This window comes from Aricia agestis, chromosome 3, assembly GCF_905147365.1.
Source record: "Aricia agestis chromosome 3, ilAriAges1.1, whole genome shotgun sequence".
Taxonomy (NCBI): Eukaryota; Metazoa; Arthropoda; class Insecta; order Lepidoptera; family Lycaenidae; genus Aricia; species Aricia agestis.
The window spans coordinates 23046210-23059867 of record NC_056408.1 but is presented as its reverse complement, the minus strand read 5'-3'; the positions used below and the strand labels follow the sequence as shown (position 1 = coordinate 23059867).

The window sequence follows — 13658 nt, the reverse complement described above, 5'->3', positions numbered from 1 at the left end:
GTGCAATTAAACCTTCCTGCAAAATTTTAATATATTAATCCTTGTTAAAAATAAAAATACACGTATTTTTTCTTTTATAGTCACTCAGTACTAAAATGTTGAGAAATAGCTTCCGAAAGTTATCCTAAAAAACACTACAATTAATGGACACGATGCGTCGGCCGCGCGTGACATGCCCCCGCCACCCGCGTCTCATCCCGCGCCACGAGTGACCGTTCTGCAACGATTTTAAATGGGATAAAATATGCCATTGACAAAAAAATACCACCCAATTTTTTTGGTTAAATGGACTCTCCTAATGTTACCTAAGCCCTGGAAAAAATTTGGCAGGAAGGTTTAATTGCATCCTGTATTTTTGTAGAAGATCTACTATCGCTATGTGTGCAATAATATTTTATGATAAGATTGGCGATTAAAACTAAAAAAATATACATTTTGTACACATTAATATTATAATTCACAAACGCAAATCAGTGTAAGAGTAATTTATTTGTAGGTAGGCTTGCAACAATACTTACAGTATAATATTATGAACAAATTGTAAAGTTAGCTGTAAGTGGCTAAAATCATAATGAAAGAATTAAATGAAGACACTTTAATATAACATTAAATCATATTTATAATCGAATAGCTTACTGCTAGTTTTAGGTAACCAACAGTTCACATTTTTCACAGAAATTAATGTTTCTCATAGTTTAAGTATTATCATTGTGAAGCATATTTTGATGCTGGTGCATTTAACATGCACAAAAGTCACTTCGCGTGTTATATGCTCGCTATAACGGTTTAGTTAAAAGACTCTCTACACGTTGGCCAATGATGAACAAACGTAGGCGATTACGAATCTGTAGAATAATATTCTCGAATTACCATCAACGACGATTATAAATCCTGTAGAGTGTAGACCACTGCATAATATAATAATAGTAATATAATATTGATGTTCTTTATTCAGCTCGAAAACATAAAAACCTTAATCTAGACATACAATTACAAAGCTGACTATTTGATTTTACAATGGTTTTTATATTAGACATGTTAAGATCGCAACCGGCAGCTTAGCTAGGTTACAGTATAACCTGTGTTAAAGGCATCGGTCCCTTTGCCAATTATTGATGACATAAATTCACTGAATGAAACAATGTTACATGGTATAATGGTGACAATCGTAGTTATTCGTCATGGCCCAACGTGAAGAGAGGTCTTAAGAGTTTAATTTTAAGTGCAGAGCCACGAGCACAAACATGTATTATACCAACCAATGTTTTGGATTCGTACACGATCGTTTTAGGTCACCTCTATATTCTTCAATTAGTATTTAGTTGTAAAGCTTTGACGCTCTGTAGTGCGTCGAAGTCATACTGCTAAGAGTGCTCAGCAATCGTCGTGTACATCATATCTATTATAGTAAACGACAATTGTCAAGTGCTCAAAGCAGGTAGACCATGCAGTGCTCTCCAATGTTTGACTATACAGTATACATGTTTGTGTTTGTGAGTGTAAATGAGAATATTTAATGTTGAGAGATTTTTTTGTATTCCAATAAATTATTTAACTGTAGTCATGTGTTTTTTTTATGAAATAAGGGGGCAAACGAGCAAACGGGTCACCTGATGGAAAGCAACTTCCGTCGCCCATGGACACTCGCAGCATCAGAAGAGCTGCAAGTGGGAGGGTAGGGAAGGGAATAGGGTAGGGGATTGGGCCTCCGGTAAACTCACTCACTCGGCGAAACACAGCGCAAGCGCTGTTTCACGCCGGTTTTCTGTGAGAACGTGGTATTTCTCCGGTCGAGCCGGCCCATTCGTGCCGAAGCATGGCTCTCCCACGTATTATTTTATTACGTCGTCTGGTTTTTGCTGACCCCAGGTCAAGGGACCATGTGATAATATGATATGACTGATAAGTGGGATCGCATGTATATGACCCTGAATGTACCTACCATCTTAAGTTTGAGCATAATGAACAAAACTTTTTACAGACGAACGGCACGTGTCGACGGCCGTCCCCGGGTTTTTTTTTCATTGATTTTTTGACACTTGTCGACGGCTGCCGTCGACGCGTGCCGTCGGCGCGTGTCGTCGACGAGTGCCGCCGACTGCCGTCAGCTGCCGTCGACAAGTGCCGTTCGTCTATAGGCGCTCTATGCTAAGGGTGAATGGTGGGCCAGGCTTACCAAATAACAGCGTAATTTAATTAATAATAGTCCTTCAGATTATTGATCCATAGAAAACTTTCGATTACTATGATTACTTTACTGTTTGTATATTTTAACATTATTGATCGAGCATATCAATTATTACAAAATTATCGTATAATGGTATCAAGTTTACTAGGTTTATTCGCGTAGAAATAGCTAATAATAAACAGTAGATATTACATAATAAACGAGAACAATAAACAGTGGTGATAAGTGATAACCCAAGTTCAAGAAATGTTATCTTTACGGTGTCTTTACGCTTGAACGCGAAACGGAACGGTTGTGTTCGAAAATGGCGCCCGTACCCACCGTCAAATTCAGCAACGGAAAAACTATACCAGCTTTGGGATTAGGAACTTGGAAGGTAAGTTATGAAGAAGTTGTTTTATTTTATTGCTTCAATTTTTTGACGACCTCTGTGGCTCAGTGGTGAGCGCGTTGGTAGCTCAAGCCGGGGGTCGCGGGTTCGAATCCCGCCGACGGAACAAAAAGTTTTCAATGTTCCCAGGTCTAGTATGTGTATTAAATATGTGTATGATATAATAAAAATCTTAAATATATGTATAGTATAAAAGTATTAAATATATTTCCGTTGTCTGGTACCTGTAACACAAGTCCTTTAGGTACTTAGCACGGGGCCAGACTGACGTGGTGTGAAGCGTCCATATATATTTAAAAAAAAAATTAAACCGGTGCAGCTAAACATAAGCAACATGCGGTACCGCATGCGGATGCCTAAAAATGCCGCAAGTTCATTACGGTTGTCACTACCATTTCGGATGGAGTGGTGGTATATTTTGCTATAGGTAAGTAAATATGAGATGATAACTCAGACCTTACCCCACTACGCCCACACCCACACCCCATAGCCTGCCAGCACGCAGATTAACAGGTTCAGAAAAGGTTGTTCAGGGAAATAGCTAACGGAGTTTAATACAGCTGAAGCCACGTGACCGATTTGGTCGTCAGCTCATCGAATAGTGTGCAGCGCGACCAATAAGATGAGATTTACTTAATTGAACGGAAATTTTATAATTATGCGGGAATCGTACCTTTTTACGTCGAGGATCGATTTTTAAAATTCTTTCACCATTCGAAATCCACAGTATCCACGAGTAACAAGGATATAGGCTAAACGTAGTGATTATACTGGATTATAATAATATATTCTTTTTGAATTTTATTTTGAAAAAAAAAGAGTTCCGTTATCCATATATATATATATATATATATATATATATATATATATATATATATATATATATATATATATATATATATATATATATATATATATATATATATATATATATATATATATATATATATAAGATATTTGGGTTTTTCCGTAAGTTAATATAGGTAAGTACTTATATTCATTTTATGGGCGAAATTAAAATATTACGATTTCTCCGTGAGTATTTTAGTTTGTATTAGACCACATTAGACGGTGTTTCTGAATAAATCTATACATATAAATAAAATTGAAGTGTCTGTTTGTAATATTGAAAGAACTGTTTCTTACTACATGCATATGAATATTTAGACGGTACTTACACCAAAATAACAATTTTTAGAATTTTTGTCTGTCTGTATGTCTGTCTGTTTGTTCCGGCTAATCTCCGATTTTGACGGGACTTTTATTGGCAGATAGCTGATGTAATAAGCAGTAACATAGGCTACTTTTTAACCGACTTCCAAAAAGGAGGAGGACATATTTTTACTTTTTTATTTTTTACCTATGTATTTTACATTTTGTTGACGCGGAAGAAGTCGCGGGTTACAGCTAGTAATAAATAAATTCTGCTGCAGTCGGCCCGCTGCAAAGTGGAAGGGAGTTTATATCTTAATAATAAAACGGTTTAAGAATTTTAGTCTCACAAAATAATTTTACAAATTATTATCACGGCGAGAAACACGTGTGAATAAATTGTGATTGATACATTTGGCAAACACTTCCTAAGTATAGACATTTACATTTTTGTCTTTTACATAATATATAATACTTCTTAACGCGAGCGAAGCCGCGGGCAAAAGCTAGTATAATATAATATTTAAATTAACTAGATGTCCCGCGCGGCTTCGCCCGCGTAAATTAGGAATTTTACAGAAACCGCACATTTTCCCATAAAAAATATTTCCCCCGTTTTTCCAACATTTTCCTGAGTTTCTTCGGTAGTATTATTCTTAGCGTGATAATATAATATAGCCTATGGTCTTCTTGATAAATGATCTATCTAACACTGAGATAAGTTTTTAAATCGGACCTGTAGTTCCTGAGATTGACGCGTTCAAGCAAACATACTCTTCAGGTTTATAATATTAGGTAGGTATAGATTTTTTTTAATTATCGCTTGACAAACTCGAGTCTCGATCTAAAAGACTATGAAATGGTATAATATGGTAGTGATGATGATGACGATGAATGTAATTTGCATAGTGGCATATGCTTTCTGTTCTTAAAACAACGCCAAACCTCCCAAACTTGTATCTATAAAGAATCAGGAGTTCTCTCAGCGCCTTCCGAACCACGGTATACCAGGTATACCTCGGTGCAAAATCTTACTTGTTGGTAGCATATGCTTAGAATACTTCTCACGAAACCGAAGTCACCACATGTTTCCCTATAAGTTTTGAGGAGTTCCCTCGATTACTTATGGATCCTTCATCAGATCACCACTTTTGTGAATAAAATACCAAATTGGGATGATACCCTACATACCAAAAGAAAAATTTTGAAAATCGGTTCACAAACGGCGGAATAATCGTTGAATATAAGAAAACGAACATAACACCTCCCCCATTTTGAAAGTCGGTTAAAATTGTAGCCTATGTGTTATTCTGATGTTTAAGCTATATTATTGTAAAGTTTCATTAAGATTCGTTCAGTAGTTTTTGCGTGAAAGAGTAACAAACATCCATACATCCACACATCCATACATCCAAACAAACTTTCGCCTTTATAATATTAGTAGGAAGTAGGATATTAGTAGGATAGAAATTAGAATAGGATATAATAATAATATTATGTTTGTATGGAATCAAAGAGAGCTTTGAACTTTGGCTTTTATGTAAAAAATAAATAAAAAAATACGACGTCAAATCCAGAATATTTACATCAAATCTCAAAGAAGAAGAAGTAGATAAATAAGAACCGGTTCTTTGCAGACTGCATCATAATAAAATTTTCCGCTAAGTTGAATACTAATTAGTAATTAGTACCTAATTACTTACGACTACGAGTCATAATTCATTTTATTTAAATTTCATACATTAATCGTTTGATCATGGCATCGAAAGTACCAAAAGTGAAATTTAGCAACGGCTACGACTGCCCCATATTAGGTATCGGTACGTGGAAGGTACGTTTAGTTTTTTTCTGTTTTTTCTTTTGTATTTCCTTGTGATTCGACAGTTTGTGCCTATATTATAATAACTTATAAGACGATAGGACTGCACGATATGACTGTTACAACTTGCACTAAAGATGTTCTTCAGATATAATGTTCTGGGACAAGGTCACTCATCAGAAAATAATCAGAATTGACTAGTGCCCACTCCACATTACTATCAGGGTTATAAAATCTAAGACCAGGTTCTTAATTTCAAAGTGCTAGACTCACTAGCATAGTCTGATAAGACATTGTTGAAGGTGTGAGCTAAAGTGCTTATATTATGTTATAATATCACTATATGTATAGAAAGACAGTAAACTATGTAATACTCATGTTCAGCAGCTGAAAGTTAGTGTGTAGACAAACAAATTGAAAGATTTTAATAACTCCAAGGTTTCTTTCGTCAATTTTAGCTAATTGTTATTTTTAATAAATTATTATCTACTATCTAGTAAATATTATATTACGGAACCCTCTTTTTTCCAAAATAAAATATAGCCTATGTTCAGCAGAAATAATGTAGGATTCCAATGGTAAAAGAATTTTTCAAATCGGTCCAGTACTTTCGGAGCCTATTCAATTCAATCAAACAAATATTCAGAGAAAATTGTACTTGGATAAGATTGATCTTATAAGAACATTATGCTATTATCTTTAAGATATTATACGTGGGAGAGCCATGCTTCGGCACGAATGGGTCGGCTCGACTGGAGAAATACCATGTTCTCACAGAAAACTGGTGTGAAACAGCGCTTGCCAGTGTTTCACCAAGCGAGTGAGTTTACCGGAGGCCCAATCCCCTACCCTATTCCCTTCCCTACCCTCCCCTATTCCCTTCCCTTTCCTACCCTCCCCTATTACCCCATTGCCTCTTAAAAGGCCGGCCTTTTAAGAGGCAATGGGGTAATAGGGGAGGGTCGACACTAGTAGCTTTTCTGATGCTGCGAGTGTCCATGGGCGACGGAAGTTGTTCTCCATCAGGTGACCCGTTTGCCCCCTTGTTTCATATATATATATATATATAGATGCTAGGCTGCCTGTAGGGCTTAGGGCTTATCTACGTTATCAACTGCTGCACTCTAATCGCATAATGTTGATTGTTCTATTGTGAAATGATAAGTACCGTACTTAACTTTATAACATGATAAAATGTTTAACTTTTATTTTTACTATGTAGGTAGTTGAAAATTTATATATTAAACTAGCTGTCCCGGCAAACGTTGTTTTGCCATATATATTTTTTTTGGTATGAAAAATAGATGTTGGCCGATTCTCAGACCTACTCAATATGCTCACAAAATTTCATCAAAATTGGTCAAGCCGTTTCGGAGGAGTATGGCAACGAAAACTGTGACACGAGAATTTTATATATTAGATAAATAGGTGACAATTAAATTATAAGCATTTACAATAACTTTTAAGCAGTTTATATTGACTACTATTTGAAATGTATGTGTTAAGCTCAAAGACCAAAAACGCTCAGTGAGTGAAAAAATTGCTCAAACGCGGTGTGGTCACAGTGAAACAGCCATTGGCTCTAATGAAAACGGCCTCAACGCTTTCTGGCATTCACAAAAGAACCATAACCCGTTCTGAACATTTATTCTTACCATATCGTCGCTTGGTAACAATACCAACGTAAATCAAATTTTGCTAGTCTGGCTAAAACTCGAGAATGGCTGAACCGATTTGGCTAATTTTAGTAATGAAATAATTATTGAAGACAGGGAAAGGTTTATACTTGGGAGGGAAGTAATATAAAACAAAGCTCACCAGGTCATCTTGTTACTAATGATTTTCAGTCCAAGGCGGGTGAAGTGACTCAGGCTGTGAAGGATGCCATCGACATCGGCTACCGGCACATCGACTGCGCGTTCGTGTACGGCAACGAGAAGGAGGTTGGGGAAGCCATCACCGCCAAGATCAACGAAGGTGTTGTTAAACGGTAAATGCTACAAGTGCTACAACCTACATCTTTTATATTTGCATGGTTCACTTGTGTCTGGTCTGGGTTAAAGTTGACCCTGGGTTAGTTAATTATTTTTCTCGTCCTTCGTATTCATAAAAGAAAAGCGCATATCGAAATGCGTTTAGCAGTTTTTTGTAAACTTAGTCAAAAGCTATACTGCTATACCTAGTTTGTTCAATTTTAGTCCCTGCATGACCCCATCTATATTATTCTTCGTATATGTATATTATTTTTCTTATCACTTATTAGAGAGGACCTGTTCATCACGTCGAAGCTGTGGAACACGTTCCACAAGCCGGAGCTGGTGCGGGGGGCGCTGCAGCAGTCCCTGGACAACCTCAACATCAAGTACCTAGACCTCTACCTCATACACTGGCCGCAAGCTTACAAGGTACTAGACATATTGATTTATAGGCATCGGGCCATGAATGGCTATGATAATAACTCCCACACCGGTTTCGGCGTCGTTGAAACCAGGCCAGGTACGCAGGAGTAATTTTATAGTGCCCAAGTGTGTGCGCAGTACACGAGAGCACTCTCTATTCCTTTTTTTCTCATAAGTCATAACCCAGTGGGACGGTACACCGACACGACTGGCGACAGGCGCAGGACCGACTTTTTACATGGATCGTCTTACTTGTTTGACAATCAAGTGATCAGCCTGCATTGTCCTAACCAAACTTGGAATTAACATGTTTCCAACACGGGAATCAAATCCACGACCTCCGAGTCAGGAGCCAAGCCCTTAACCACTGGACCACGAAGGTGTTCAATGTTCAATTTGATACTAGACATAATATTTCCTTAGAGCCTCTGCAGATTGCAGACTTTCTATTGGCATTCGGCAGATAGTTTGATCTAGTTGGGGTTTCAGTACATTATTATCGGCCGATACAAATCGTTTAGTGTGCGCACCTTCATACATCTTCATTCTGATTAAGCTTTCCATCAAACTATCAGCCAACTAAAAGTCTGCAGTTTGCGGGGGCTCTTAGTGTGTGAGCACAAGCAGGTTACGAGCATGTCGGTCAATCTTGTCAACATTATTTTTTGATCTAATGTGGTAATCATAAATCAGAAAACGTCCCTCTTGTACTATAAACAAGATGATTTTGTATCTGTCCATAAATTGTAGCATCTTCATGTATTTAGGGTTTTTAAAAATCAAGCTTTGTCTAATAAAAAAAAAATAACTTAAAAACCATCTCCATATTTCCAGGAAGGCGGCGCCTTGTTCCCTGCGGACGCGGACGGCAAGATCCAGTTCTCCGACGTGGACTACGTGGACACGTGGCGGGCCATGGAGCCGCTGGTGGAGGCGGGGCTCGTGCGCAGCATCGGCCTCTCCAACTTCAACTCCAAGCAGATCGAGCGCGTGCTGGCTGTGGCCAAAGTTAAGCCAGTTGTTAACCAGGTATGTAATAATGCCTGCCACACCGCCGGCACGTGGTAGTGGTTGGTTTCATTGAAAGGAGTAATTTTGTAGTGTTTGTCTGCATGCAATACACAATATCATTTTAATCTGGTAACCTGGAGGCGCATGGTCAACATAATGGGAATTCAGGCCTACGACTTTTTGCATGCTTATCCGACGCATGGCTTCTTGCCACTTGACACTCAGCATTTTTGTGTTTGAAACACAGGAATCCAACGCACAAGTCGAAAGCCACGTTCTTAGCCACTGGAGAATAGATGCTTCTGTTCCACCACTACTTCACTAATCGTTATCATTTTAATTTTTTAAATTAGATTTTATATTCATTTTAAATATTCTGCACAACTTTAAAAATTCTTCTATATTGTAAGCTTACCACGACTTATTCCAGATCGAATGCCACCCGTACCTGAACCAGTCCCGTCTGATAGCGTTCTGCTCGGAGCGCGGCATCAAGGTCACGGCGTACTCGCCGCTCGGCTCCCCCGACCGCCCGTGGGCGAAGCCCGGCGACGTCCAGCTCATGGAAGACCCCAAGATCAAGGCCATCGCTGATAAACTCGGCAAGACCGTCGCGCAGGTCTTGATTCGGTAAATATAAAGTGTAATATGTAATAATTATGAATGTTGTTATTGTAAAGCTATGATTGTGCACGGTAAAGTATAATTCATTCATTCATAATCTATACATATTATAAAACAAAGCTAAACAAAGCGCTAATCTCAGGAACCGGACCGGTAGGATCCGATTTGAAAAATTATTTCAGTGTTAGATAGCCCATTTATTGAGGAAGGCTATAGGCTATATTTTATCACGCTAAGACTAATAGGAGAATGTGGATAAAATGGGGGAAATTATTTGAAAGGGCTTATCTCGCGAACTACTGGAGCAATTTTTATGTTATTTGGCACAGGTAAGAAGTAGACCACGTGAAGGATCATAGGTTATCGATTTTAATAATTTTTTCAGTGGCTATATATTTTATTCCCGTGCGTCGCCGGGGCGGGTCGCTAGTAAGTAATAATACTAACTGATCATCTGAGCATATCGTCTACTGTCAAAACGATATTTAGAGTGAAGTCATTCAATATAGGTATTACGATTCGTCCGCGCCAGCAGATGGTGAGTGAAAGAGCAGACCTATGACGAAACACACCAGACCAGTGTGGCCACGCTTTTAGGCAAAAAATAATTGTCATATAGGAAATAAAAGTGGAGTTTGATAAAAAGTTTTCATCCCTTAAAATATATTGACGGTTCCATTTTAAACTTTCGCGTTGCATTATAATTAAAGTTTTTAATCGGGTTAAAATTTAATTTGTTATTATTTTTAGCAATATTCCGCGAAATAAACTTCCACCTTTAAGTAAATGAGTGAGTGTACGCATAGGCATGCGTATAGCACCTCCCTCCTCCCACACTGCCTATGCGTATACTCGCATGCAAGAACCTGCAAACACCACCACCACACAAGCAATAATGTTGGCAAATCCGTGCAAGGCCCCTCACCACCATGCAGGTTGAAAACCTCGACGCGCGTTTCGCCCCAACACCGGAGCATCCTCAGGATGTGGACTCTACGAACAACGTCCGTTAAGGATTGCCGTGGTCACGAGGGGACTCTTCCCCCTCGTGACCACGGCCGTTGCACGGCCGAAACGTCGAGAAACAGTATGTACTCGTAGTAGCATTACTACTTAAATAAGTCGCGTTAAGTCCCGATTAAAAAGTTTAAATATTGACGGTTCCGCTAACTTCTGACTTATCTGACTAGCGACTAGAGCGAACGTTCCAAGCAACACGAAGTAACAATCTTCTTCATCGCAGGTACCAGATTGACCGCGGCAACATCGTGATCCCGAAGTCTGTGAACAAGGGTCGCATCGCCAGCAACTTCGACGTGCTGGACTTCCAGCTGTCCCCGCAGGACCTCCAGCTCATCGACTCCTTCAACTGCAACGGACGCTTCGTGCCGATGACTGCGTGAGTAATATCACTTGTAATACGATATTGAGACCTAATTTCACCAACGTCTGTTAGTATTAATGGCTTGTTAAAATGTCATGTCTTCTCTTTCGTTAGTATGAAAAACGAGAGAGGTAACGTGACACTAATTCGAGCCTTTGAAATTGGACCTGAAGATTTCAGACAGATCAACTCAGCCTGGTTCTTCAAATCGTTCTAAATATAAGACATGATACATCGCTGTTTTGCTACTTCAAGTTGTTTGAAATCATAAATATGTGTGTCCGACTCGTGCAGTCTATTATAACGTGCCTCTCGCTTTGAAAGTGTAGCTTGTGTTTGTTAGCTCTAGAATGAAAGAGTAAAGTAGCCTATAAATTTATTATAAACTTTTATTTAGCATATTTTGTTACTCATTTTTTTTAAATATTATTTTTCAGGTCTCTGGGCCACAAATACCACCCATTCGAGAACGATGAATTCTAGATGCTGAAGTATTTTCATACAGGAAATTAATATAGGAGTATAAGTGTTATTTCAAAAGAATAACAAGATCTTGAGCTAAACAAAATGCTCTATAAAATATCAGATTGCAAAAAATGACTGTGATTAAAGAAATAGATATGTTTTATAAAAAACGCATCTATATAGTGTAATAAATAATTACCTTACTAAGATTGTGTTTTTATTTTATGCACGCAAATTCGTCTTTCTTTAACCTTGGACTAAGTATGTAATTGGCATAATTACTCTTGTGTAACTTATTAAGTTGACCGTTCACAAGCGCAATCTGTATTTTCATGGCAAGGGAAATAACAAAACCAATTTAAATGGTAGAAGGCCACAAAATTACACAACGTACCAGATTATCTATGAATTTAATTACTTTTGTTACAATGCATAAAATATTAGTTCAGCTGTAGAACATGTTCAGTAGATACTCACAATGGCGCGCGACAATCGCTTGATTTAGTATCCTTACTTAAGTAACATCAGTCTGTAATACTTTCTCTATCACTATCGGTTTTACCGCTCTTTAGAGACACTGTAGACGACAGACTTTTAGTCGGTCGATAGTTTGACCAAGGGTTTAAGTGCGCACTGCGTACTGACACGAAAACCTTAAATGTGCGCACCCCCATGCCCCTCCAGAAGCGTTCGACAACTAAACCATCGGCCGACTAAGGGCCCATTCACACTGGAATGGCAGCGCAGCGGCGAGCATTTCCAGTGTCATATGATTTTGAACTTTATCTTCATTATTGTAATATATGTATCGCTTGAGAAACTTGGAAAGTCTCGTGATCGCGAATTCTCAAGCGACACATAATTACAATAATGAAGATAAAGTTTAAAATCATATGACACTGAAAATGCTCGCCGCTGCGCTGTCATTCCGGCGTGAATCGGCCCTAAGTCTGCAGTCTGCGGGGGCTCTTAGGCTGCTTGCACACCGACGACGGCGCCGCGAAAAAGCGAATACCCGAGCTACTGACTCACTTCAACTGGTAATGTGTTATGTTACATCTCGCTCTTTCCCTTTTTCGCGATTCACGGCGTCGAAATTGAAACGGCGCCGTTTCACGCGCCGTTTTACACGGCGTGTAAAACGGCGCCAGTCCCGCGACAATGTGGCATTCTTTTAAGTAAAAAAAAACATAAAATATCCCTTCATATAAATATTATCGTAGTCGCAATCATTGCTGATTAATAATTATAAAAATATTTAAATACAAGAATATACAAGTCCTTACGCGTAATCCCACTCGCGCATACATCACAATATGAGCAATAGATATTGCTTATACACCGCCCGGAGCCCCTACTCTAGTATAGTATATCGAGTACAACAACAAGGTATTTGTTTGAAAATAAAATTAACAAAATTTTTAAGGAATCGTTATCAACAACAAATTTAATATTTTTTTTTAGCTTACTGTTTTTATGACTACTCAGTAAATAACTCAAACAAACATTGACTCGACTAATACCAATATTAAATGCTTACACTAAGGTACTATCAGATAAATTCATGCATAGGCAGGTGGCGGACTTACTTTATTCGGTCGGATTATGAAACTTACGACTAATATTGACATAACTCGACCAAATAATGTAAGCGTGTCATTTGCCTTTACACAATTTTCTCTGATGCTATTTAAACACTATTTTCGAATACAAATTTATGATATAATTATAACGTATTTCAAAAATATTGAATTTTTTTCGACTTTGTCGCTAGTTGTGTGATAAACGTTGGCCCGCGTTAGGCCGGACATCGCGTAGTCTTACTTTTAAGCTCCTAACGAACTAACGGCTCAAGGTAAAACTAAAATACCTTCACGTTTCTCAGGAATGGAAATCGAGACTTCTAGTTTACAAGAATTTACAACGATGAATAGTATTATGTTGTTTTTTTCATTATGTCGTACAAACTGACAGACAAAATTTTCTTATAGCAATCGTCAAGGTTTCGACATATCATTGTTTATAAACAACAGTTAACAACACATTAAGTATATTTTTATAAAATTATTGTAATAACAATACTTTGAGTATTTCACTTTAGGAAACATGGTTATCTTACTAAAAATGAAGACAGTAAAATATTCTTATCAAAGTTTTACAAACTAGGTGTAGTTTAGATAAGTAACCACCAATTGACTATACTATATTTTCGCATTTAAATAAGA

At 37.9% G+C, this 13658-nt stretch overlaps 1 protein-coding gene across 3 annotated transcripts; it reads left to right on the top strand.

The window, feature by feature from the left end:
• The first annotated feature begins 2420 nt into the window (after window positions 1-2420).
• On the top strand, window positions 2421-11640 carry LOC121725751 (aldo-keto reductase family 1 member B1-like). 3 transcript variants are annotated; one of them, XM_042112848.1, is made up of 7 exons: window positions 2421-2564; window positions 7398-7540; window positions 7814-7955; window positions 8784-8978; window positions 9391-9590; window positions 10828-10983; window positions 11406-11640. In XM_042112848.1, the coding sequence occupies exons 1-7, from the start codon at window positions 2493-2495 to the stop codon at window positions 11449-11451; spliced, it is 954 nt and encodes a 317-aa protein (XP_041968782.1). In that variant the 5' UTR covers window positions 2421-2492; the 3' UTR covers window positions 11452-11640. The 3 variants fall into 3 exon arrangements, with proteins under 3 accessions (XP_041968782.1, XP_041968781.1, XP_041968780.1); XM_042112847.1 differs by lacking the exon at window positions 2421-2564 and adding an exon at window positions 5376-5562 and having other exon boundaries at window positions 9391-9587; window positions 10825-10983; XM_042112846.1 differs by lacking the exon at window positions 2421-2564 and adding an exon at window positions 5376-5562.
• The last annotated feature ends 2018 nt before the right edge of the window (window positions 11641-13658 follow it).